Genomic DNA, 24,421 nt, shown 5'->3' on the forward strand with positions numbered 1-24,421 from the left:
CTCAGACTTAATATTGCATCTTTATTGGCCAGTTACACAAATCCAGTACCCTTAAGCTTTATTTCCCAGTAATTTGGGGTATTATTTTCAAGTCTAGGTGAGCAAAGTTAGTTTTGTAAATCCAGCAGCCAAACAAAAGTATAACTGCCCTTATTTCAGAAGTTCTGAATACCCCCAAAGTGCATGCCCTTGGGGGCAGTATACGTCTCTGAAGCATCAAGCCACCTTTGGTTTGATATCCACAGACAATTTACTGGGCTTAATGTTAAACTTTACCATTTTAGCCATAAGCCACAAGTAGACTTCCCATTTAATTGAGGTTTGTGTAACTGCATTATTTTAGGAGAAATGCTATTGAAGTTGGGAAGACTAAAAGAAGCTGGTGAAGTATATAAAGAACTAATTGATCGGAATGCAGAAAACTGGTATTATTATGAAGGTTTGGAAAAGGCTCTACAACCTAGTAAGTAATGCTGCTAATTTCTACCTCTTAAGCAATTATTAATCAAATAATATTCAATTTAATGTTGCAAAAAAGTTAAAACTTGGCAGAAAAGAATTGTGTGTCTTCTGAACTAGAACATTTGGTAGTTGCATTTTACTGAATTAGAAGTGTATTCATTGAAAACTTATCTCTGGGTAAATACCAACACCAAGGCTTTCTTTAAAGGTCAAAGTTAAGGATGGCTATTTGTCATGTGCCTGCTAGAGCTGCTCTTCCCTGGCACATCCTTCTTTGAAAATGGAGCCATGAGTTACTACTACTCCCTGACTCATGAAGTAGATTGATGCTATCATGTTACATGAATGTCCTTTTATGAAGTTGTCAACTTGCAAAAGGCTTGTAGAAAATTTTCTATTTAACCCAAACACAAATAATGTATTGCTTTAATTTCCTTTGGGATGAATTTTTAAAAGTGCTTCATTTTAACACAAATTACCCTTCTTGTGGAAGAAAGGGGAATTGAAATAACAAGGATATTTAATATTTCTAAGCTAACTCCTATGCTTATTCTGCTGTTCCACAAAAAAATAAAATAATTTTGAACCCTTTTTAAAAATTAATTATTGGGACACCAGGTACCTGTAACTAAAATTGGAATGTTAAATTTCTTAAATATTTACCTCCTTATCAATTAACAAGAGGTGGTTCCTCATAAATAATACATGTATATAAAGTGCATATAGCACAGTAGACTACAACACAAAGACTTATTAGATTTATTCTGATGACATCATAAATCATAAGACCATAAGAATGTTACTAATTGATATTATACAGGTATTATACTTTCATACATCTTAGGGTTTTTTTCTAAATATAAGGAAACATTATAAAACCTAAAATTGTCAAGGTATATAAGGTTTTCAGATGTGATTGGAGATTGAGTAAAAACAAATGATAGCAGCGTTAGTTTGAAGTCTGTGTACAATGTTATGTAGACACCATGATTAACCTTTGTGTGTGGATCATTGTATCCAAATTGTTTTGCTTAGTACCTATATATTTAAACTGGCAAAGAACTTGATCATTGAGTTGATATAACAAATGCTTTTCACTGTCAACATGTAATTATTCCTAAATAATTCATTTAGATTTGTAGTGTATATTTCATATATACAATTCCTGTATTGACTTGAACTAGGATAATTATAAAACTAATAACACTACTTTATTTTTTAGGTGGTCTTAGGACTATTTCCTCCCCCATGGTAAGTTCTGGAGCTCCAACTTGTGATTTAAAATAGGGTTTTTATATGCTTTAGTTCCAATTTAAGCATTTATTTGAATTTCTTCCTCTTAGAATTATGTATACCTGGGGCCAATAGATAACATGCTTTTTCTTCCTGCCTTCAGAGCTGAGACATGGGGCTTTGTTTATGAAATGAAGGCCCAGGCATGACTACTAAACACTTATTATAATGTAGACTATAGATTTTTTTTTATTTCTTTTTTTAAACTTTCAGCTTTATTTCAATTTCTTAATGAACTTGAAACACTTTTGACAAAATTTATCTTATGATTGTGAAAATAACATTTAAAAAAACATAGATCGGTTCTTTTGACATTATAACCACATTGGAGCTCCAAAGCATATTATGGGGGAATTGGGAGGAGTGGGAAGAAAGTCTAATGTGAAAACAAAACTACTTAAACTTGATATGATATTGAGTGTTACAATTGGTAGTATTGTCACCTTTTTGCTACTGCCAAGAGAATTTTTGTATTAGGCCATAGCTGTATATTTATTTGCATATCAACATTTTAAAAAAAGATTAGCATTGTCATTCTTCAGATCCTTTAAATATTTCTTATAAGTCAAGGATATTGGGGAAAAAAATATAGAAAGCCATTTATTTTACAAATATCAGAGCACTCTTTCACAATCAAGTGTCAGAAGAAAAGTATACTTCCTATGGTATTACTTTTGTATGTTTTATGCGTTAGATACTGTAATGCATTATACCTCTGGATTAATCAATGGATTTGATTAGATTAAAGTTTACTGAGACTAATTTCATAACTTTGCTTAAGTAAAGCTAATTAAATTGTTATTCTTTAAAAAAAATAAGAGTATTTTTTTTCTCCATCATATCTTATATCTATTATATCTACTGATAATAGGCACCTTAGAAGAGAGGCTTCAGATTTATGAAGAAGTTAGCAAAAGACATCCCAGAGCAGTTTCACCTAGAAGATTACCTTTAAACTTTGTTTCAGGTAACAAATTCCATAGCTGTCCCATAATACTTTTTCGTTCTTTTTAAGTTGTTGCCATCAGTCCCTAAATTTTGGATATCTGTTCATTACACCTATTTCAGATACTGGAAGACTTGTGCACCTTTGTTATAGACATGTCAGTAGTATATTTCAAAAGTTAGACATTCTAAAGCAGCAGTACCAGCTACATAACTTTGCCTTTACTGCAATGCATATGGCTTAAAAGTGAAGGCCAAGTTAGTGTTCTTCAAATAAGATGCAAAACTGTGGTAAGCTATTGTATTAAGGAACTAGATCTAACTTCATGTTTGTTTAAATATTTATAGACTCTGATAACATTCAACTTCCATTTTACGGAGGGGAAAGAATACAATTGTAGAATTTTTTGTTTTTGTATTATTGACTGACAGATGAAGTTCCTCTTTGCAAAGTTTAGAGGGAGCCCAAGTAAAAACTGCAAGAGCTACTTAGTGTTCAGGATTCAAACAAACTACCATGCAGGCTTCTTTACAGTGTTCTCTCTTTTTAAAAAAAAATCTTTTAAAATATGGTTGGTAGTAAACTATCTTGAACTGAAGTTTAAGTATTTCTTTTGGGTTACTCTGAGCCCCTTGAAACTGCTGTATATGAGATCAAAATTAATCAGTGGTAGAATGGGGTTAATTTCATGATATACCAGATAGGCTGTCTTTAGGGAAAGCGTTCAGGAAAACCTTCAGCCTTTAAACTGCACCAAAGTACAATGTTTTGTGACAGAATTACTATAATTCAGCTAAGTCTGAAAAAGCACTTTGTTATGCAGATAATTTGGCAAGGAATGCCAGCTCAAAGGTAGATCGGCAAAGCTTTCCAGTATAAGGTGCTTAGTTTTTGAGCTGTGCTGTAGATAACTTTTTTCAAATACTTTGATATAACTTGATAGAACTATGCAATATTAATATTCAATATAGAAAAATCCTTTGTACTGAAACTTGGAACAAAAGTATTCTCAATTCTGGAGGGAACTTGTCTAAAATAGAAAAAGATGAGCCAATTTTTAAATTGGAAAAGAGCAAATTACTTTTTGAGTTTTGCCTAAGTACATCTGAGACATAATGTAACTGGTATATTTGTAATACTAGCAGAAATTTTTTTGTAAATTAATCTTACATCGTCATTCACTTTTAAATGGAGACTGACAGCACACATTTCTGGAAACCTGTCTCTAGGGCTTCATCTTTAAAACTGTAGGTTATAAGATCAGATTGTTTAGCATAGCAACTCATCCCTGAAAGTACTGTCCAGCCTGATGAAATTACTCTGTCTTTTGTTTTGTTGCTCTTGGACTCTAAATGTGTTTTTTGTTTTGTATGTTTGTTTTGCTTTAAATATTTCTGTGACTGCCACAACAAATAAAGCTACTTTTCATGCCCCTGAAGTTTCTCAGGTTTTCCATTTTCTAGGTTTTGTTTTGTTTTTTAAAAGAACAGGTGAGCCAAAATCAAGTTGTTAATTTTTCAGATTTGTTTGAGGAGTCTACTATTTATCCTCTAATAGCAAATGTCATTTATTTATTCCACTATATAGCAAATGGAGAAAGAAAACACGAAATTACAGGGAAATATACTGCCATCCTATTAAAGAATTTTTATAATTAGGAAAACTTCTTAATAACAACATGGATGTTCTTTCAATGGACTGCATTATTACATTCAGCAATATTCTATTAATGGGCAATAGGTATAGTTATAAAGACTCGTTGCCCATTGTGAGCAGTGCTTAAATGAAAGCAAGATTATCCTCTCACAAATTGGAGATGGCTCAAAGGATATTTCACATGGTTGCTATTTTATAATGTTTTGTAAAATACAGGATTATTTTTTGAAATTATAATCTAATTTGTTTTTGTGTGTTTGCTGAACACAGTTCACTCTTTGAATACAGTGATAGCCATAAAATATTTTTCAGTCCAATAAATGCTTATTTTAATGTCTGTACCATATCTGTTTTCCCAGCTGACTCATCCATATATTTTTGTAACTACTGCAGGTCAGGAATTTTCCAACAAAACAGCATTTTGTTGGAAAATGTTGATTTGTAGAAACCCAGTTATTTTTTGCAGGAACGTGTCTACCATTTTCAGCAGGATAGAATTTATGATCAAAGTCAGGTTCAGAATTCTACTCTCTGATGTAGAACTGAGATTTCAACCTCAGTCTCTCTCAACCCTGGTGAGTGCCTACTGCCAAGCTGGTGGTTATTATGTTCTGGGTTTCTCAGTCTTTCCTTTTGGAGTTGTTCTTCTTTGTATAAATATTTACTGGAACAGAGAATTAACCTTTATTTTCCCATAATCCAGCTGAGCATCCTAACCACCAGTCACTAGAGTTGCTATTTTTTGTTAACCCAATAAATATTTATCCATATGTAAGACTTTGTAGCCTGGTGGTTAGGGGTACTCATAGGGTATGAGGGCCCCAAGGTTCAAGTCCCTCCTTTACTGCTTCAGCCACAGGGAAGAATTAGAGAAATACACCCCAGAATACTGCTATTTTAGAGAAACATGCCTCAAGATAGCTAGAACTCTTAATAGTCTCATCTTGTTGTGAAGCAGGGGATAAAAAGTTGAAATTGCAAAAACTTGCATGCTGTAGCGAAGCAGTTTCCCATCCTCTTCTTCATGAAAGTACTAATTTGAAGAAACTATAGGGCCATTAGGTTTCTGGAAAAGACATCACAATAAATATTATAGTTTTTGTCCACAAATTAATTGAAATAAGCATTTCATTAATTTTTCCCCAATATTTTGATAAAGGACATGATCTTAACCTCTTAGTCTTCTGATCAGCTAAGTTATAAAATCATTTCTAACAGTTGTATCTCAAATCATAGTCCCATAAATATCTTGTGTGGAGTTTTTTCTTTCCCTTTTTTTCCTATGTGACCCTTTTCTTTGAGGCACAAGTTAAATGTCTCCCTCTATCTCCTCTAAATAACTGAAAAGAGTAGTCAAAATAATGCCTCCTTGTAGGGTCTTCTAGTTACTGGAGGTTAACACAGAGTTATATGAATGTAAGCACTGCTCAGTATACAACACTCACAACTGCTGAAGTATAACAAAGTACACTTTTGTTTCTAGGTGAAAAATTTAGAGAACTAATGGATAAGTTCCTGAGGGTTAACTTCAGTAAAGGCTGCCCACCTTTGTTTACCACTTTGAAATCATTGTATTACAATCCAGAAAAGGTAAAATATAGTATTTATTCAGTTTTCATTAAGTCTTATGTATTTACTTACTATATTAGTTAAATATATTAATATATAGTATACTATATAAAAATCCCGTAGTTTATAGATGAGTGTGATTTGATATTTTCCTATTTAGTTAGCTCATACCTTATTTATCACTTAGTAGCTTTTAAACTTGTACTGAATACGTACATTTCTGTAGCCAGTTTAGTGAAATTGCAATGATCAGAATCTGCTTATGTTCATAAGTTTACAAAATGTCAAAGATAAACAAAGATTAATTTAAAATAAACTGTATTCTTTGTCTTTGGCTACAAGTGTTAGGTGGTTTCAACTTATGGCTTATGATGTCACCAGAAATCCTGATTTATTTATTTATTTATTTTAAATACAACACAACTGGTTTTTGGTGTATGGTCACTTTTGAATTGTGTTAATATAGATGTATTTGCTACAGGTACTTGTGTCCAATTTCTCTGTCTGACTAAATTCTATTTAGTGTTACACTTGTTTAGGTCTAGTGTCTCTAGGGGATTTAAGTGCGACACCAGCATACTATATTACAGCTTTTGTTTCCCTCTTTCCACCACCCCTCCCCCTCAAAATATCAGTTAAGATATATTTAGGTACGGTTTGCTGTGAAGTTTTATCATACTTAAAGGGATTCTTCTTCAGTAGATAGAAAAGAAAAATGCAGGTTTACCTAGTGAAACACCTCTATCTGTAGGAAAAGCATATTGACTATTAATAACTTTAGTTAGACGCTCCTATGCTTGGAAAAACTAAATAACCAGTTTCTGTTTGCTCTCTCCAGTGAGTGGGTATTTTCTGGTTTAATTGGGTTATTCTTTTTTAAAGATTTCTTTGCTAATGTTCCTAATTTCATGATAGTACTAGTGGATACCATTATCGGAACGTATAGTTGACTAGGTATGGACAAATGCACGCTTTTTTTTTAGCTGCTTTAAAAAGGGGAGAGACCTGCTGTTTGCAAGAAGAAGTTAGCTGTTACATGTGTGTGATCCTGTAGCGATACAAGTGATTAAACTTGCCCCAATTTTGACTCTAAATTAAGCAGTGTTAAATTTGGAGAGGTTTTGCTATTGTTCTGTTGCTATATTTGCAGATATAGCAGCTCCACAGTAACAGTTTATATACAAGTCTGTTGATATTGGTACAGTTGTAATATATCTCTTGAGCTGAAGTGATTTTAAAAAAAAATCTTTTGTACAGCTTGTGTAGTGCAGGCTATTCTACAATGCATAAGTTTTAAGTTTTCTTAAAATTATCAGGAAATGAGTTGATTTCTGTCTGCTGTTTTTAAATAGTATTTAGCGATAAAGCACTGCTATGCAGTGGTGCACAGCAAATTATAACATCGTAACTGTGATATTTTCTTAGGTGGTGAAAGTAAAACACGGGTAACTTTTTGGGTACAGTAACCTGGAACTTTTGACAAATTAAGCAAGTAGGAAAAACATGTGACACCGACTTGTTAGTTCATAGAAAAGGTTGTTTTGGTGGGTTGATGTTGTTTTTTGAGTCTTGCAATGATAAAACGGTTACTTTTTGTCATTCAGCTACTTTAAGTACATGTGAAAATTATCATTTAGCACAAGAACTTTGATCAAACCATACCAAGAAACACACATAAAAATTACCTAGCAGGTATGCACTAAGTTTATAAACAAAGCTTCAGAGACAAGTAATTATAGGTTAATAATAATACTGTTGCAGTTTTATGGGACATCTGACTTGAGATAAATCAACAAACACAGAGAACTCAGCTGAAAAAATGTTACAAATGTGTGGAATCTGTGGAACCTGGAATTGCAACAAACAACTCTTAACCCTGATTCCAAATATAAAGTTTATAGGTTGTGTCCAAAATAGGAACAGCCTGCATTATGGTTCATATAAGAAGATTTCCAGGTCCATTGCTTTTCTAGCACTATAAAATCTACAATGAATGGGAGCGCACTTTTAGCAGCCAGTGCATCAGTTGGCCAGCAACTTGGAAGTAGTCACAACTAATAGGATAGGCAAACTTCTGAATTTGTTTTTTTTTTGAGAAACCATTATTGTCTGACAGACCACGATCAGTTAAATGTGTTGCATGTTACTTTTGATGTCAAACCCCCTTCAGAAGTAAACTGATAAATACATTTGCATCTCTAACAACAGATATGTGGTAGATCCAACAACTTAGAATTATGCATTTGGCTATTGTGTTTCTGTTTAACTTGCAGAATTACAAAACTTTGTTTTGATCAGTATGCTTTTTTATGTTTAGAAAATGGATCATCTCACAAAGAATTTCTGTGTTTGTGATTATTTCATAAACTCTTCTTTCAATTAGTGTATTTCTAGAAAAAAGTATGAGAGGAGATTGTTTTGGGGGAAATTATAACTATCCTGATAATAAGTGCCATGTTAGAGAAGATCATTATACATCTCTCAGATGATTCAGTCACTGATGCTTCAGTGAATTATGTCCACAATACCTCTGGGTCTGTAATACTGTGCTGTTATAGGGTGCTGAACTTTAATTCCAGTTTTAGATAATATTGTGCTTTATAGTATTACTAATTTGAATATATCAAAAAGACGTAAGAGACTTAACTCAAACTGCTCTTTCCCTTTTCTGGTACATGATAGTATGTTACAGAAGATCTTTTAAATATTACATTATACAGTACAATTTAAAATGCACCAAGTTGTGGGACTCTTACACTTTGTTTGAAAGACTGCTATATAATTTTTAATAGAGTTCCCAGTCAGGAAGCTTTTCTCTCTAATTTGCCTATCCCAAGCTAAACTATAAATTTAATTCCTGGTTGTATTCCTTCCATTGAACCACATAAAATTTTCTTTCTTTCTGTGTTTTATCAGATGATGATCTCGATGATCTCCCGAGGTCCCTTCCAGCCCTAATGTCTATGAAATCTGTGAAATCTGTAAAAATCAGCCTAGTCCTATGAGATTAGAAGATGTAATGGCAACACAGACTCCTCATATATTGCCTTTGGTCTTGCTGAGTAAAAACTGCCGCTCTTACCAGGACTTCCTTTAATACCTGTGCACCATTTAGCCAGTCACTCATTCTTAATATTTGCTGTTAAGCAAAATGCTCTTCAGTTGAAAAAATTGAATAAAATAAAACTGAACAATCTATCCCATGTGGTATTCGGTGCTAAATACAATATTTTGAATGTGAAAACTGTTTTCTGAAGGCAACTATAAAATGGTTATTCCTGGTTTCAGTAAAGTTCTCTAGATTGTTATGCCAGCATTTTTCCAATTTCTTGTTGAGTTAGGACAACTTTGGCAAGAAAATGAATTATTCTTATTTCCTGTTGCTCATTCCACTGTAGCATTTCCTTGAATGAGAATACTTTCTGACACCTACAAGCTGCTTCTTGGGATTTGTTGTTGCATTTATTGTTCTGGTAGAATACAGAGGATGCTAGAATAGACAAAGTGACAGTCCTTAATGTGTTTAAAACAGAAACTCTTCACAGCCCAACAGTACTTCTTGTTCGAAATATAGTTGAGAGAGCTGCATTATTCAAAGTTGAGCAGAAGACAGGGTAGATTTGTATCTTATCAACTAACTAAATCATAGGATAAATTAGGACAAGTTTTTACAAGCCCGGATTCACTTCGTCAGAAGCTGTGAAAAGACCTGGACAGAACAGTGTATAAACTGGAGAGAGTGATTGGAATACAAAAGCCACGAAAGGAGGGAGAGTGGGATTGGGAGAGGCAGTGCTGGGAGAGGCAAGCAACCTATAGCAACAGAGGGGTAACAAAAGCTAGGTAATGGGATATGATTCTGGTCCCTGTTTCAGTCGCACTTAACACAATCCAATTTGTAGATTACTTGATTTGCAATTTCCCTTTCTTAAAGCCATTTAAAAGTTTTGTTGCTTAAGAGCAACTGTCCTGAGGGCAGCAATGGAATGTACAGGGAGGTTAAAGTGTTCTGCCATAGGTAGGCTTTTGTGAGTTTGTGGAGCTGATGTCAGATCATTGTTTAATCATTTTTACACATAAGGATCACTGTGAGCAGGTGATGGCATATATGACATTGTTTTAGTTACAGGCAAATGAACCTTGGATGTTATATTTATTCAGTGTTATTTGGTCCCATAATTATGTAGTCTGTATTGATGAAGGTACACATCTGGCATCTGGGGCTGTTGCAGGTCATGATGTCCTAGAATGGAAACTAGGTAGTCTGTCCTTTAAAAGATGCTGTTTTGAGGTTAGGGGACTGTCTGAAAGCTGGCTCGGGTCTGTTCCTCATACCTACTTTGAGATGGTAGTCCTCTTTCAGGAGGGGTTGGATATCATGAATGTGTCTAGGGCAATAGTTTTCAACTTTTTTCATTTGTAGACAACTAAATATTTTTTAAATGGAAGTGCAGACCCCTTTGAAATATAAGTATGGGCATTTGCATACATTTGATTGATCACAGTCATTTTGCACAAACCCCTTAGACATAGTCTGTGGACCCCCAGAAATCTGTGGAGCACAGGTTGAAAACCACTAGTCAGAGATGTTCAAGCTGGTGACAGTCAGAGGGGTTCTATTGTTTCTGTCCTGGGCTTGGTATTGTAGCAAGTTGAAGTTAGGTCTGAGACTGGATTTATTTGATTGACTTTGGTTTGGGATTGTGTTGTGATTGTAAGAATCCCTGATCCAGATCCTTAAGATGTGCATCCCGGTCAGTGGGATCAGAACAGATACAGCTATATGGTGAAGCTTGGCTGTAGATGATAGATCTAGTTGTGTGCTGAGGATGAAAGCTGCTGGCATCAAAACAGTCATGACAATTCGTTGATACAGCGTCGTTGTGAAGTGGTTATTACAAATCTTCGGTCCGGTATCCAGGAAATTGATTTGCGGTATCCAGGAAATTGATTTGCTGCATGGAGCTTTCCAGAGTTATTTTGATGGAGGGTTGTAAGTTAAAGTCCTGGTAATATTTCTCTAGAGAGTCCTTCCCATGTATCTATAAGTATAGGATATAGTCACAATTAGTTATCAAAGTTTATCAAAGGAATCTAGACGTAATCATTTTAAAATCTCGACCATCTTTTTAAGATGAGATAACATGTTATAGTTTAATTCTATTTAAGGGGGACAAAATGATATAACAAAGCTTATTGTAGTCTTTCATTCAGTGTTTAAGGGCTGTCTTTGTTTAGGTTTCATTGAAGACTCTGGGGTTAGGGGGACAAACAGAATTCTCACTCAACTTCACAGAGCAGAGTTGTTTCAGGTCTGCTGATTTTATGCAATCTCTGCCTTCCCTTGTGATGCTATATAATGATTGTCTTCACCTCCACAAAGAGGTTATAGAATTTATTTTAACTGCAAAACTGCTTTGAAGTTACCTTCCATATTATTAGAAAGTTTGAAAAGAATATGTTGATTCCACCATTTTTCCTCTTACAGTCATACTTAAATTGGTGCTTATCTTTTACTGAATTTCTTGATCTGCCTGCTATTAGAATTGCTACTGTTTGGTGACTCAGTGGAGCGAGTCCCCTCAGCTTCCCTTCCCTTGAGCTCCATTAAGGTCTGTCTAGCAGCAGTATTCACCATTGCAGTTCCTTGATCTTTCCTGACCTGGTAGTAACAAAGTTTGTTTTTGTGGGTTTTGTTTGGGCTTTCAGGGTGTATTACATACTGACCCACTGATTAGAGAACCTATCCCACCTTCATCTTTTTGAAATTTTCCATCCCTTCCAAGAATGATCCCTCTAGCATCTCACTCTTAATGATCTTTTTTGTGGCCATCACCTTGGCCAGCAAGGTGAGCCAGTTACTGGTGCACACAGCAGAGTCTCCATGTATCTTTTTCCTTAAGGAGAAGAAGGCACTCTTAGATGTCATGTAGAACTCATTCACATGATAGTTTTTTGTTCTTCTCAAAAGGACAAGGCAGAAACACCTGTGTAGGTGCAGCTCTATTATCGTACGTTGGCAAAACCAATTTTCTACCAATTCTGTTTGTGATTAGGAAGTTGGCTGTTGGAAGGACTACGCTCTTTCATTCACAAATATGATCAAACCAGATAATATTACTTTTCTCCCATACAGCTGGCCAGCATACCTTTCCTACTGACTAGTAGTGCTTACTCCACACAGTCCAAACAGTGGTGCCTGCCCACCACTTTGGGGAGGGCAAGAAGGACCCCAAGGTGGATGCCATGTAAGTCAACTCAGACGCAGGGTCAGGACTGGAGGTTGGATGACAGGGCTTCACAACCATATCTTTGACACCCCTGTCTTACAGTACTCCTCTTTAAAACTCTGTAGTATGTATGGATCTCGCAACTTGACCTCCATCTCTGCTTTTGAGGTCCTGAACTTGCATGGATTTTTTTTTAATTATTAGGGAGCTTGTGGAGGGTCATGGCCACTCTACCCATGGTATACTTGGACAGGATTGCAGAGAGGTACAGGGAACATCCGTGGCTCAGACACATGCTGCTACTCAAAAAAGGCTTTGACTTTGCATTTATTGGTCAAATGCTTGCCCAGAGTGGGCACCAAACAGACTTCATCTGTTACAAAAACTGTACTTACCATAGAGTATGTAAGCATTTTGTTCTGGTTCTGTGGAGGCAGTGAATTAAAATAGATTCATTTTACTTTTGTTACCTTGTCATAATTAATCTCTCTGTCACCGCCATCAGGATCTGCTGGAGGTGGGATTCATTTTCCACTTTGCTTCTCTATTAATAAGCATATTCAAAGATGTCATTAGAACCTGTCTTTTTGTCAAATGTATGCTACATTTGGTGATGAGTCAGTTTACATTTTCATCTGCATTTCAGTCTTTCTTATCATAATATTTTATAACTGCTAACTTAAGAGCAAGAATTATAGCTAAGTAATTTTCTAATAATGGCTAAACTCAGAACTCCTGTACTGGTGTATCATTTTAGAATATAGTGATGATGCTAATAGAATAAACGCTATTAATATTTTTATCCTATAGAATTGACATGGTTTCCTGTTAAAAGGATTTCCATTCTTTTCTTTTTCTTTTTTCCTAGAAATTTGTGTAAACAAAGCATGACTTTAGAAAGGTGTTTATGGGGTTTTTTTTGCTATCAGTGTATATTCCTGAAGTAACGAAAGAAATGTTTTCATTGTTGTATGGTCTGCATAAATTAACACTCGGTGTACTATTGTACTAAACTATGTGGAGCGTTCTTTGAAGGCGTATATCATACACATTTACCTATACATGAAACTGGGGCACTTACAGGGAGAATGTATGTAATTATATATATTCTTGTGCAAATACTAAGTTTTAAGATACATTTTTTTATAGTTTTTGATGTGAGAGATGTATTTTCCTTCTAATAGTGTCTTGTTTGTTTTTGGGGATAATAATGTAGCTGTCTTGTAGCTTTTTCCATTTCAGTTTAGTTTTCATGTTTTATTGCTTTGTTATTATTAGGGATCCTGGTTTTCTCTGATAAAATAAAATAAAATCCCCAATTTTCAGATGGGGGGTGGGGGGAAAGTAACACAAAATCCAAATTTTTCCATGATCAAAATGAAACACCACTAATATGTGGGTGTACACATGCACACTAGTGGCATTTCATTTTGATCATGGAAAAATTTGGATTTTGAGTTACCTTTTTTCCATCTGAAAATTGAGGATTTTATTTTTATCAGAGAGAACCAGAATCCCTGGTTATTATATAGTGTCGAGTCAGCCCATCAGTATCACAAGTTTGTTGTATTTGGAAAGTACTCAAAATTGTATCGTGTTTGTCTTCAAAATATTTATGATGGTATAGTAACAAAAATCTAGACATTCATGCTGTATTCACTACAATGGTATTGGAGTAGCTAATTAGCACTAATTTAAATGTTGCTTCAAGTTAGTAAGATTTAGAAGCTGAATATTTTGTAAGATCCCCAAGAATCTCCAGGAAGCAAAAATTTGTGCCCAGCTAATATCATGGAGTTACATCCGCCATATAAATTTACCGTTTTTGGGTGAACAAGAATTTTAGGTTAACTGCTTAAATTTGCTGCAAAATAATGCTTCAGAGTAGAAGCCACACCTTTGAAACAGATTAAATATTTGTCATGCTTTGTGGGCAACTCCCCAGATGTATCAGAGAGAAATTTTTAACACCATTCTCCATTCCTGTCCTTCCAAATGAAAAGAGAATATGAGATGTAGAAACCCTAAATAAAATTCCATTTTCTTTGTCACTGATAATGTTCAGACATACTCTTTGGTTCCCAGTACATGTTGCCCTATATCCATGAGACTTAAAATCCAAAGAGTGAAGACGTTCAATTAGTCAACATCAAGGTTTGCATCGATTGTGTTGCAGGTGCGTTGATTCCATTGAAGCTCGACATCAGCGCACATGTGCCCTATTTGAGTAATTTTAAAACATGGAGACTGTGAGGATTTTCTGGATGAGAGAAAATGTCTGGCTGGAAGAAACATCAGAAACATCAGTCTCAGAAAAGGTATAAGACTGTCTACACAGGAAGGTAGGCTGTCTCCCCTGAAGACTTTTTCTTTTCCCCTCATAAAAGATGGCTTTATCTATCTTTTATTTGGAAAGCTAACTTAATTTAAGGGAAGTTACGACTGAGTCTTTTAGCCCAGCGCCCTCTGTTAACTGCTGGTACATAGCATAAGGATGTGAAGGACATTTCTTTCTGTTCTGAGTATCTTTACATTTTAAGGCAGAAGAGAAGCAACTAGGTTATACCAGCTGTTGTTCATACACAGCTCAGAAGGTTAGTTTTAGAGAGACTAAATTCTGTGTTAGAACTTTAGGGTTGAAATCTGTGATAAACTCATTAACCAGATCCTAAATACTGTGGTAACATAGCAAACTATAATTAATCTTTGGATAAGAAGGCAGAGAGAAAATTGGGGAATCTTAAAAAGGGGAGAAAGTAGGAAGGCAGGAGATTCCATCAAGCAGTGCTAGGATTTGATTATCATTATAGTGAGGATTGCAATTGTAATATAATATGTACATGAATGGTGGCTGGTTCGGTTTTCCTGAAGGAAGCACAGACTTCATGAAATATCAGCTACAGAGAATTAATTGGAAGGCTTCAAGATTAAGTACAGACATTCAAAAAGCCTGAGCCTGAATCGATTCAATCTTTGCAGGTTAGTCTAAACTGAGTAGATAGAACCAAGAAACAAATGAATAAACATTTACTTTTGATTCCAGAAATGCAGCCACATGCCTGCATGGCTCAGGCTAGAAGCTGAGGGGTGCTAGAACAAGCTGTCCCTTCCCTTCAGCAGTGGCTGCAAGGCTAGAGGCAAGCTGGAGAAAAAGCCCTCCAAGCTTTTCTCCCCACCGTGCTCGAATTGAGGGGAGGCAGGGGACGTGGTCAGGCCCTGGCAGGCCATTTGAGTATGACTGGGGGAGAGTTTAACCCCCCACCCCAGCCTGTGCAGATGCCAGCCAGGGTGTCCCTGGAGGGGGAGGTAGGAAGCAGCCCCTGCCAGGCTTTTCCCTTGCTCCCTGGGGGGGGTCCAGACCCTGGCACCAGGCCAGCATTCTGAGGCAAAGGAGAGGGGTGGGGAGTGGGGTTTAAACCCTCTCTCCCACTGACATGGGACCCTAGTTGGGGTCTGCTTGGCAGGGGTGCAGCAGCTTCTGCATGGCTTTGCTCCACTTGTTGTTCCAGCAGCCAGCATGCTGAGGTGGAGGGAAGGAGTGGGGTTTAACCCCCCTGCTCCCCCCCAGGGGACCCCAGCTTGGATCTGCCTGGCAGAGGCACAGCATCCCCTGTCAGGCTTTTCCTTGTTTGCCACTCATGCAGCGGGGTGGGGGCATAGCTAGACACTGGCCCCAGGCTGGCATGCTGAGGGTCCTCTCCTCTTACTTGGCATGTCAGCCCAGGGTTGGCATCTAGCCATGCCCCCGCCCCCTCTGCATGAGTGGGGAAAAGCCTGGGAGGGCCCCTGCTAGGCAGATGTGGACCAGATTCCTATGCCAGTGGCAGAGGGGGTTTAAACTCCCCTCCCTCCACTCTGCCTCAGCGTGCCGGCTCAGGGCTGGTGTCTGGCCATGCCCCTGCCTCCTCTGCTTTGGTGGCAAGTGAGGAAAAAGCCCGTGAGGGGCCCTGCCATGCAGACCTGGCTATGGTCCGGAGCAGAGTTTCCCACCCCCTTTTTAGCCAGTAGAAGCAGCAATAGTGCTCCAGCTAGGGAACAGAGCAGCAGAGTCAACCCTGCTCCACTAGAGTAGACAGCACAGCGCAGCCCAGAGCTGCAAAGCATCCTGGTATGCTGGGGGACTGTGAGTTAACTTGAACTAGGAAGGGGTCTGGGATAGACGTTCCATAAACTAGTTTGACCTAAATTAGTCAAGTCTGATACCACATTCAACCAGGCTTATCTTAAACCTGTTTCAGCCAATTTGAAAGCGGTTTATGCACATTGAACTTCTGTTTTGTTACAGATTTAAGCCGGTTTTTGATCACGTAAACCAGTTTATATGTAACTTCTGTCCCTAGCCCAAGTGCTGCAATTTACCGGCCATTTTATCATCACAGAGATTTTAGGAAAGAGTTGTCTTTGCAGGCACTGATTTTTACAGTGAATTGGTACCCTTTTAATAGTTAAGATCCAGCAAAATAGGCTCAACAGCACTGTTTTCAGATTCTCTGCTACAAAGCTGAAATTCACAATTGTGGTAACACGAATAGCAAAGCTTGTCTGAGAGCTTTAGTTTTCAGTATTGCCATGCATTTTTTTCCCATATACAGAGAACTAGTAGGATCAAGCCAGCTCTGAACATGTAACCATAAAGACATGAAGATTACAACAGATTAGGTTCTAATACCTGTCTTCTCAAAAACTTAGTCTATATTGGTGGTACCCAATTTATCCAGCCCTGTGGAATGGATGAGTGGAGTGGAGATGTGAATGCCTTGGCATGGCCCATGGGCTGTGCATAGAGAATGACCTGTTAAGAAAGAAGTGATTTGTCTTAAGCATATCTGGTCACAACTGGGCCGTATGCCATAGCTAGTAGTAGTTCCTTAGATAGGTATTTGTTCCAGTTACTCTTCTTTTGAACAGCTGCTTGATGGAAGATGCATAGCATGCTGAAACTATAGGTTACATACATAAATACTATTGTGTAGGTTGGTACAACTGCTGTAGCTGAATTAGCAAAGTGAGTGGTAGCCACAGCAGTGAATGTGGTTTTTTCCAAACCAAAACGGTTATTCCATCCTATTACTTGTTACATTTTGTAACTTGTAAAAAATGGAATTAATAGTAGAAGTCTCCTTTACCAGCACTAGGGAGAAACTACAGGTGGAAAACAAGGTTATGACTTTGTATCTTTTCAGACTTTTAAAGTAAGAGCTAAGGCTGCTATCCTGCAAGGGCATTCCCATACGTAACTGTTCCCAGGACAGTTTCACTGACTTTTTTGAGTGAGCAAATTGCGTGTGTTAAGTACTTGCAGAATGTTATGTTGCTTCCTTGATTTAAAAACATCAGCACTTTTAAAAAAAAATCAACAATCTCCCCCCCTTTTCAGTTCTTTATGTGAAGAGTTAACAAGTAACTTTTAGCTGGGATAGTGTTTAAGGCAAGCACTTTTATAAAAAATAACATTGCCTATTTATGCAAAAAGCCAAAGTCTACAGAGACTCTAGGATAGGTTCATAATTCTAAGTAATGACATGTCTTTTTAATAATCGGTTAACTTTGCAAAACGTTTCTATGTACTAAAATATATAGGGAGTAATAATGGCTAAAAGGTAGGTTTGGTATAAAGAGGAAAAACAATTAAAGAGATCTCTTTTTTTTTCAATGTGAGGTAGGGTAGCAGGAGTGGAAAGAGGTTTTCTGTACCATGCGAATGGGCTTAGGAAGCATGGCTGGGCTGGGCCAGAGACTTTGCTTTCATCAGTGAGAGGCAGAGAGGCAGAAGGAAACAGCATGGAATGAAGTTTTGGGGTGTTGTTCTGTGAGTCTGTTATTTATCTTTTTTATTGTAAGCTGCTGTGAGCCTTTCTGCGTGGGGTGGGATATAAATCTAAAGAATACTTAATATACAGGAATAAGCTTGATTTTTTTTTTTTGTTGCAAGCATCTGACCCAAGCACACAGATTTGAATGAGTAATTCTGAGAGAGGATTGGTCACTTATAAGATTTAGCTGCACCACATAAGAGATTTGGATTATATTTCTAGTTCTGCCAGAAGTGTTTGGTGCAATCTTTGAATTACTTCCTTTGTAAAATGGGGAGAAGTTGAAACGTCTGTAATCATCTGTGAGGAAAATATGAAGCTTACACATTAACGTACACTAAAAGATAAGAGAATTGTAAACACTAATCAGTACATGAGGTGAAGATTGTGTATATGTAGTCTTCTGGCTCAGTGCCAATTCTTCATCGCTATCAAATTCAAGCTAAATTGCAAGTAACTCAAATTCAAGTTAAAATGCACCTGTTACACCTGCATGATTTTGTAGCGATACCAGTGTAGTAAAACTGCTCCAGCTTTAACCCTGATTCATTCAGGGTCAAAGTTAGGGTAGTTCAGGCAACTAGCATTGCTATAGGATCATGTAGATTTAACGAGTACAATGTAATAATTGCTGTGTGCTCCTGAGCAGCTGGTCTTCTCTTCCCTGTTAAATCAGTTAAATTGTACATTTGTCCATACCCAAATTCTGTATCTTATATATGTATTGTGGTCCCTCCCCTCCCATACTTCATAACTTAGTCAAATATTGAAGGATTTTCTGGGAAGGCGTTAGTTCTGGCCTCAGAACTGTTTCCTTGTCATACTTCCAGTTCTTGTGTTAAGCGAGATCTTTGTTTATGTTGCATAACTTTTTATACATTTTTTAAAAATGACTAAGGTGTCTTTGGTTTAATGCCTCAAAAATAAATTAAAGCCCAGGTAGAAATCCGACAATTGAAATATCACCCTAATGTGGAAGAAACATTTGAATTAAGCAGTATCAGCGCATCTGGTCTTTGTCTGTTTTTCTAGTCAAGGAAGCCAATTACTTCTACACTAATCATTGAGGCTTTAGTTATTCAATGAAAACCAATATTCATATTTGTAAACTGTTTAGACCAGGAGTGCTTGACCCCCAGCCCACAGGCCAAATCTGACCCACAGAGCCATGCCTTCTGGCCAACTGGGATCCTTACAAGTTGGGAATATGGTGGTGTGACTGTGGTGGGCCAGATCCAGGCCCACTTGGGCCATTGCCGTGCAGGGGGATCAGGGTTGGCCTTTCTCCAGATCAGAGCAAGCTTTTCCTTCCTACTCTACTTGCAGTGTATCTGTAGTAGATTTTTTTTCAGATAATCACTGAGAATAAGGACCAGCTTAGTGTTTAAAATAATAATACTCTAGGTGGCCAGATAAATGTGTATTAAAGTGTTTCACAAAACTAGTTAGACACTCCAGTCATGATTTCAGTTTTCATGACCTGAATGATGCTGGAGACTTAAAACTGCCATTTTACTGATGAGTCCTAGCGGGATGTCCAGTATTGCAAAATTGAATACAACAGAAATGTTTCAAATCTGAAGGAATCCTTAAATTTTCTATTAGCATCATAAAAGTTTCCCTCTTGTTGAGACCCCATTGCCATTTAATTATGAAGGTACTGAATAAACTACTTAATAAATAATTTGGGACATTTTTTAATATTTACATGTAATAAAACTGTCATATTTAAAAGACGAGTTTGTAGCTTACTCCTCTAACTATGAAATGAAGTAGAATTGTATTGTTCTCTTTAATTAGATGATTGTAGCTAATAGAGGTCAACTTTTGTTCAGTTTTAGGCCTGTCTAATACATTTCGGCTGCTTGCAGATGTGGGAAAAAACCCCAAAACCCATGCTTTACTGGAAGAAGCAGTGCATTACTTTGACTGGTTATGCAGTGTCTGTATAGATCAGGCGTTTCAGCGAGGCTTTTTGGCGCTTTTAGCTAAAGCTGATTCAATCAGCTATTTGATAAAAGTGCCAAAGAAGCCCCACTAAAGTGCTTGATCTATACCAATGTTGGGTGATCCGGGTTCAGTTAAGATGCTGCTGCTTCTTGGCATGTGCTGTGCTCGGCTTGGAAGTGCACCCACTTTACTTTAAAGTGCTGCTACTTTTTTTTTTTTTAATGTCTACAAGCAGCCTTGGTGCTCTGCAGCACCCAAAGATTATAGCCCTGTGTGTTGGGGAATGAACTTCGTCACAGTTTTGCTGTTTATGCTTGAGATTACGAATGTTGTGGAAAGGGGTAGGAAGTAAGCAAAGTCTCTGATGAAACATACTTTTTCTGTGACCCTTTTGCCATTCTGCCTTTTATGGAGCGGGGAGTTATATTTTTGCCTCTTTCAAGCGCAGGTCAGATATACAGAACTTTAGACTTGGCCTAATAAGGGAAAAGATCTGTTAGGGCATAGATTCTCCTGAAATGCAGAGTTATTACTTTTTGCATGTCCCTTGTGACAGATTCTCACTACTTCTCTTTGGTTCTCTTTGGGTAATATTATATATTCCTGCCAAACAGTGTGGGTTTTATGAAAAGCTGTAAAATGGCATTAGTCCTTAGTTCCCAGACAAACTGTTTAACTTTGCTCAGAACCAGGGACACTTAGAAATCTGCAAGGGATTTTGATGAAATCATTTTACTATTCTCTTGCCTACAGCCATAAGATTTCATTAGTGATGGGACAGAGAAGTTTATGACTTCATTCTTCTGAAAAATTCTGGCTGACACGGGTCCAAAAGGTACATATAGAACAATTTAAGACTGAAAAGATCTTCATTTATATATTGGGTAATGATGCATCCCAGTTTGGCCAGGACAATCCCAGATTTCATCGGCTGTCCTGGCAGCCCAGCCAGTTGGTGAAAACTGAAACAAAAGTCCCAGAATCGGCCCCCTAACACAATCCCTTCTTTCTCTGCTGATTCTACTGCACATGAGTGTGTGCCAGCAAGTTGAACTTAGGGAAAACAGTGCCTTGGGTGAACTTGTATTTTGCACTCCCCCCACCCCACAGATCAGGGGAACTGCTGGAGGCAGGAGTGTGGGGCACAGTTCGCAGGGAGGCAGAGTGGCATAGTGTGCCGAGCAGGTACCACTGCTGTGCAGGAGCAAGGTGTGTGGACTGGAGCAGGTACCACACTGTCCACATGTGACTGGCCCAGCAGCTCCTGATCAGCAGCTGGAGGCAGAGGTAGGCTGGGGTGGGCACTGCTTCAGTCCATCTGCCTTGCTGTTACATAACATTAGCAGTGCTGCCTGGCACACCATGCCCCTCTACCTTCACTTGAAACACAGTGTCCTGATTTCCTTAATAATATGGTCATTATATACACTTATACCAAATACCATCATAATCCAACAGACACACTGCAGAAATCCAGTACAGTGTAAACAGAAATTCATACTTGTCATCCTAAAACTATTTTTGCTGGATTCTGTGACTAATCAATACTGCTGGTAAGCCTGACTTCTCAAGTTACTAGTTCTGACTATATATTATTAAACCAGGCATGTTTGGCATTTGTTTTGAGATTATTATCTGTGGATTATAGTTGCTGCAGATAATCATAGATATTTGCTTTAGAACTGGAGTAGAGACCATGTCTACTCTAAAAACTTTTTTCCACAATACTTTCAACTCATAGGACTCTGTCTGCTACTTTCATATAATTACCAGCAGTTATATTAAAAGTTTACCATTGATATGTGTCCTCATCGTCACGTTTACCTGTTTTAGTACTTTCCGTAGTCTCGCACTTCCTAGTTTATGCAGCACAAGAAAGCTTCATAAAAAGGCTTATACCGGGGAATGGATTACCTTTAAAACAGGCACATAGAGGACCAGCTGCAACATGTAGGACAGATTTGTTTAGATTGTTTTCCTATGTACAGACTTGAGAGAGAGTGACTGGATGACCCCGTTACTTGGCTCTAGTAAGTTGTCTATTTTGCACTGCAGAACATCTAGAACCAATTCATACTATACCAGCTGATTAAACCCTGGTAGTACTCAACAGTGTTAGTCACAGTTATCTTAACTATTGTATTGTGTAAGAACAAATAGTATTCAGAATTAACAGTGTCAATGTGGCTACAACTGGTGCAGTGTACATAAGGCTCAAAAATTTCAATATTAGAAATCATAGAAAATTAGGGTTGGAAGGGAACTCAGGAGAACATCTAATCCAACCCCCTGCTCAAAGCAGGACCAGCCCCAACTAGATAATCCCAGCCAAGGCTTTCTCTAGCTAGGTCTTAAAAACCCCCAAAGATGGAAAGTCCACCACTTGTTTGGGTAACATGTTTCAGTGTTTTACTCTCTCCGAGTGAGAGTTTTTCCTGATATCTAACCTAAACTTCCTTTGCTGCATCTTGAAACCATTGTTCCTTGTTCTATCATCTGCCACCACAGTGTCGTTCCATCCTCTTTGGACCCACCCTTCAGGTAGTTGAAGGCTACTATTAAATCCCCTCTGTCTTCTCTTCTCTAGACTAAATAAACCCAGTTCCCTCAGCCTGTCCTCATAAGTCATGTCCCCCAGCCCTCTCACCACTTTTGTTGCCCTCCACTGGACTCTCTCCAATTTGTTCACATTCTTTTTGTAGTGGGGGGGCCCAAAACTGAACACAGTACTGCAGAAGTGGCCTCACCAGTGCTGAATACAGGAAAACAATCACTTCTCTTGATCTGCTGGCAACACTCCTACTAATGCAGCCCCGTATGCTGTTAGCCTTCTTGGCAACCAGGGCACACTTTTGGCTTATTCAGCTTTTTGTCCACTAACTCCCAGGTCCTTTCTCCAGAGCTGCTACCTAGCCAGTCAGTCCCTAGCCTGCACTGATTTTTTTAAATCTAAGTGCAGGACTTTGCACTTGTCCTTATTGAACTGCAAGAGATTTCTTTTGGTCCAATCCTCCAATTTGTCTAGATCTCTCTGAATCCTAACCCTACCCTACAGTGTATCTGCTATTCCGCTCAACTTGGTGTCATCTGCAAACTTGCTGAGGATGCACTCCGTCCCATCTTCCAGGTCATTGATGAAGATACTGAACAGAACTGGCCCCAGGACTGACACCTGGGGTACTCCACTCCAGTCCACTCCAGTTGTCAACTAGATGTCGAGTCATTAACTACTACCTTCTGAGCCCAATGATCCAACAAGTTTTTTCTCCACCTTACAGTCTGTTCATCCAACCCATATTTCCTTAGCTTTCCTGCAAGAATGTTGTGGGAAACTGTATCAAAAGTCGCTAAATTCAAGGTATACCACATCCACTGGTCTCTACATCCAGAGACTCATTACAGAAGGCAGTAAGGTTAGTGAAGTATGCCTTGACCCTGGTGAATCCATGCTGACTTTTCCTAATCAACTTCTTCTCCAAGTGCTTAGAAGTGGATTCCTTGAGGGACCTGCTCCATGATTTTTCCAGCAAATGTTGTTCTTTCTATTAAAAGAATGACAAACTCATCATACAGGGTTGGCACCTAAGTTGGATGTTTCCACTACCGCCATTTGCAATGCGATTTTTCTTGTAATGTTGACATTTTCAGTAGGCTTGAAAATTAAACTGCTGTTTAGATGGAGGGGAGGAGGAGGTCATCCATCAAATTTATTTCAGACTGTGTGCTCCATGTGTGGTTTTTGCCTACCCTAAAATATTTTTGTACTTGTTTTATAGGAATATCTGCATCTGTTCGAATATGTTGTTACTTTATAAAAATAGGAATTATTGATTAGAAACAACTCATTCTGTAGGTCTTAAAAGGAAAATAACCAAGAAAATTTCTCATAGCAGCAGATCAGGAGTCAGCATAAGGCACAAAGAAATTGAGGAAAGACGTTCACTAGGAAAAATGTGGAACGTGATATGTCTGTATTCCCTTCTTTTTCTTTATGATGCATTAAGTTGTAAAATAGATAGTTAATTTGAGTATAACTTCAATTTTTACTACACCTTGTGTTTGTAGTTGTCAGCCACATGCTTAGTAGAGCAGGGGTATCAAACCTAATTATGTCAGTGGGTCTGTACTTCCCTCTGCCCCCCCCCGCCAGCAAGCAAAGAGTTAACATGGTTTGGTATCCCCAGATTGCTTCAGGAGGAGGTGTCGGGCTCCTTCCTACTGCAGCTGCCACCACTGACCCCTGTCACAGATTACTGCCCTACCCTCTTCCTCTCCTTCCCCCATGCAGTAGGCTCATGCGAAGTGGCCAGTATTTGCTTCGGATTTGCATTCAACTGAGATTTGAATCACTGTGCTGATTAGATTTGGCCGAATCGGATCCAAAGATTCAGTGCCACTTCAGAGATTTGACCATAAACTAAACAGGCAGCAGTCCTCACCACACTGGACACAGCTGCCTCCAGTTGGTAAGCTGGTTGTGGTGGGAGGAGGTAAGGGGTGTG

At 37.9% G+C, this 24,421-nt stretch overlaps 1 protein-coding gene across 3 annotated transcripts in view; it reads left to right on the forward strand.

Moving 5' to 3' along the window:
* The window catches only part of NAA16 (N(alpha)-acetyltransferase 16, NatA auxiliary subunit), a 98,485-nt gene that overhangs the window by 45,839 nt on the left and 28,225 nt on the right, over positions 1 to 24,421 (forward strand). For 2 of the 3 annotated variants that reach the window (XM_019529845.1, XM_019529846.1), the window contains 3 exons: positions 344 to 463; positions 2,627 to 2,722; positions 5,841 to 5,947. In XM_019529845.1, coding sequence (XP_019385390.1) covers positions 344 to 463; positions 2,627 to 2,722; positions 5,841 to 5,947 — 323 coding nt within the window. Of the gene's footprint in view, positions 1 to 343; positions 464 to 2,626; positions 2,723 to 5,840; positions 5,948 to 14,332; positions 14,420 to 24,421 lie in introns of those variants that run through there. The other variant, XM_019529847.1, reaches the window with a different exon arrangement.

Source organism: Crocodylus porosus, unplaced genomic scaffold, assembly GCF_001723895.1.
Source record: "Crocodylus porosus isolate Cpor-Errol unplaced genomic scaffold, CroPor_comp1, whole genome shotgun sequence".
In the NCBI taxonomy this organism is placed as follows: domain Eukaryota; kingdom Metazoa; phylum Chordata; order Crocodylia; family Crocodylidae; genus Crocodylus; species Crocodylus porosus.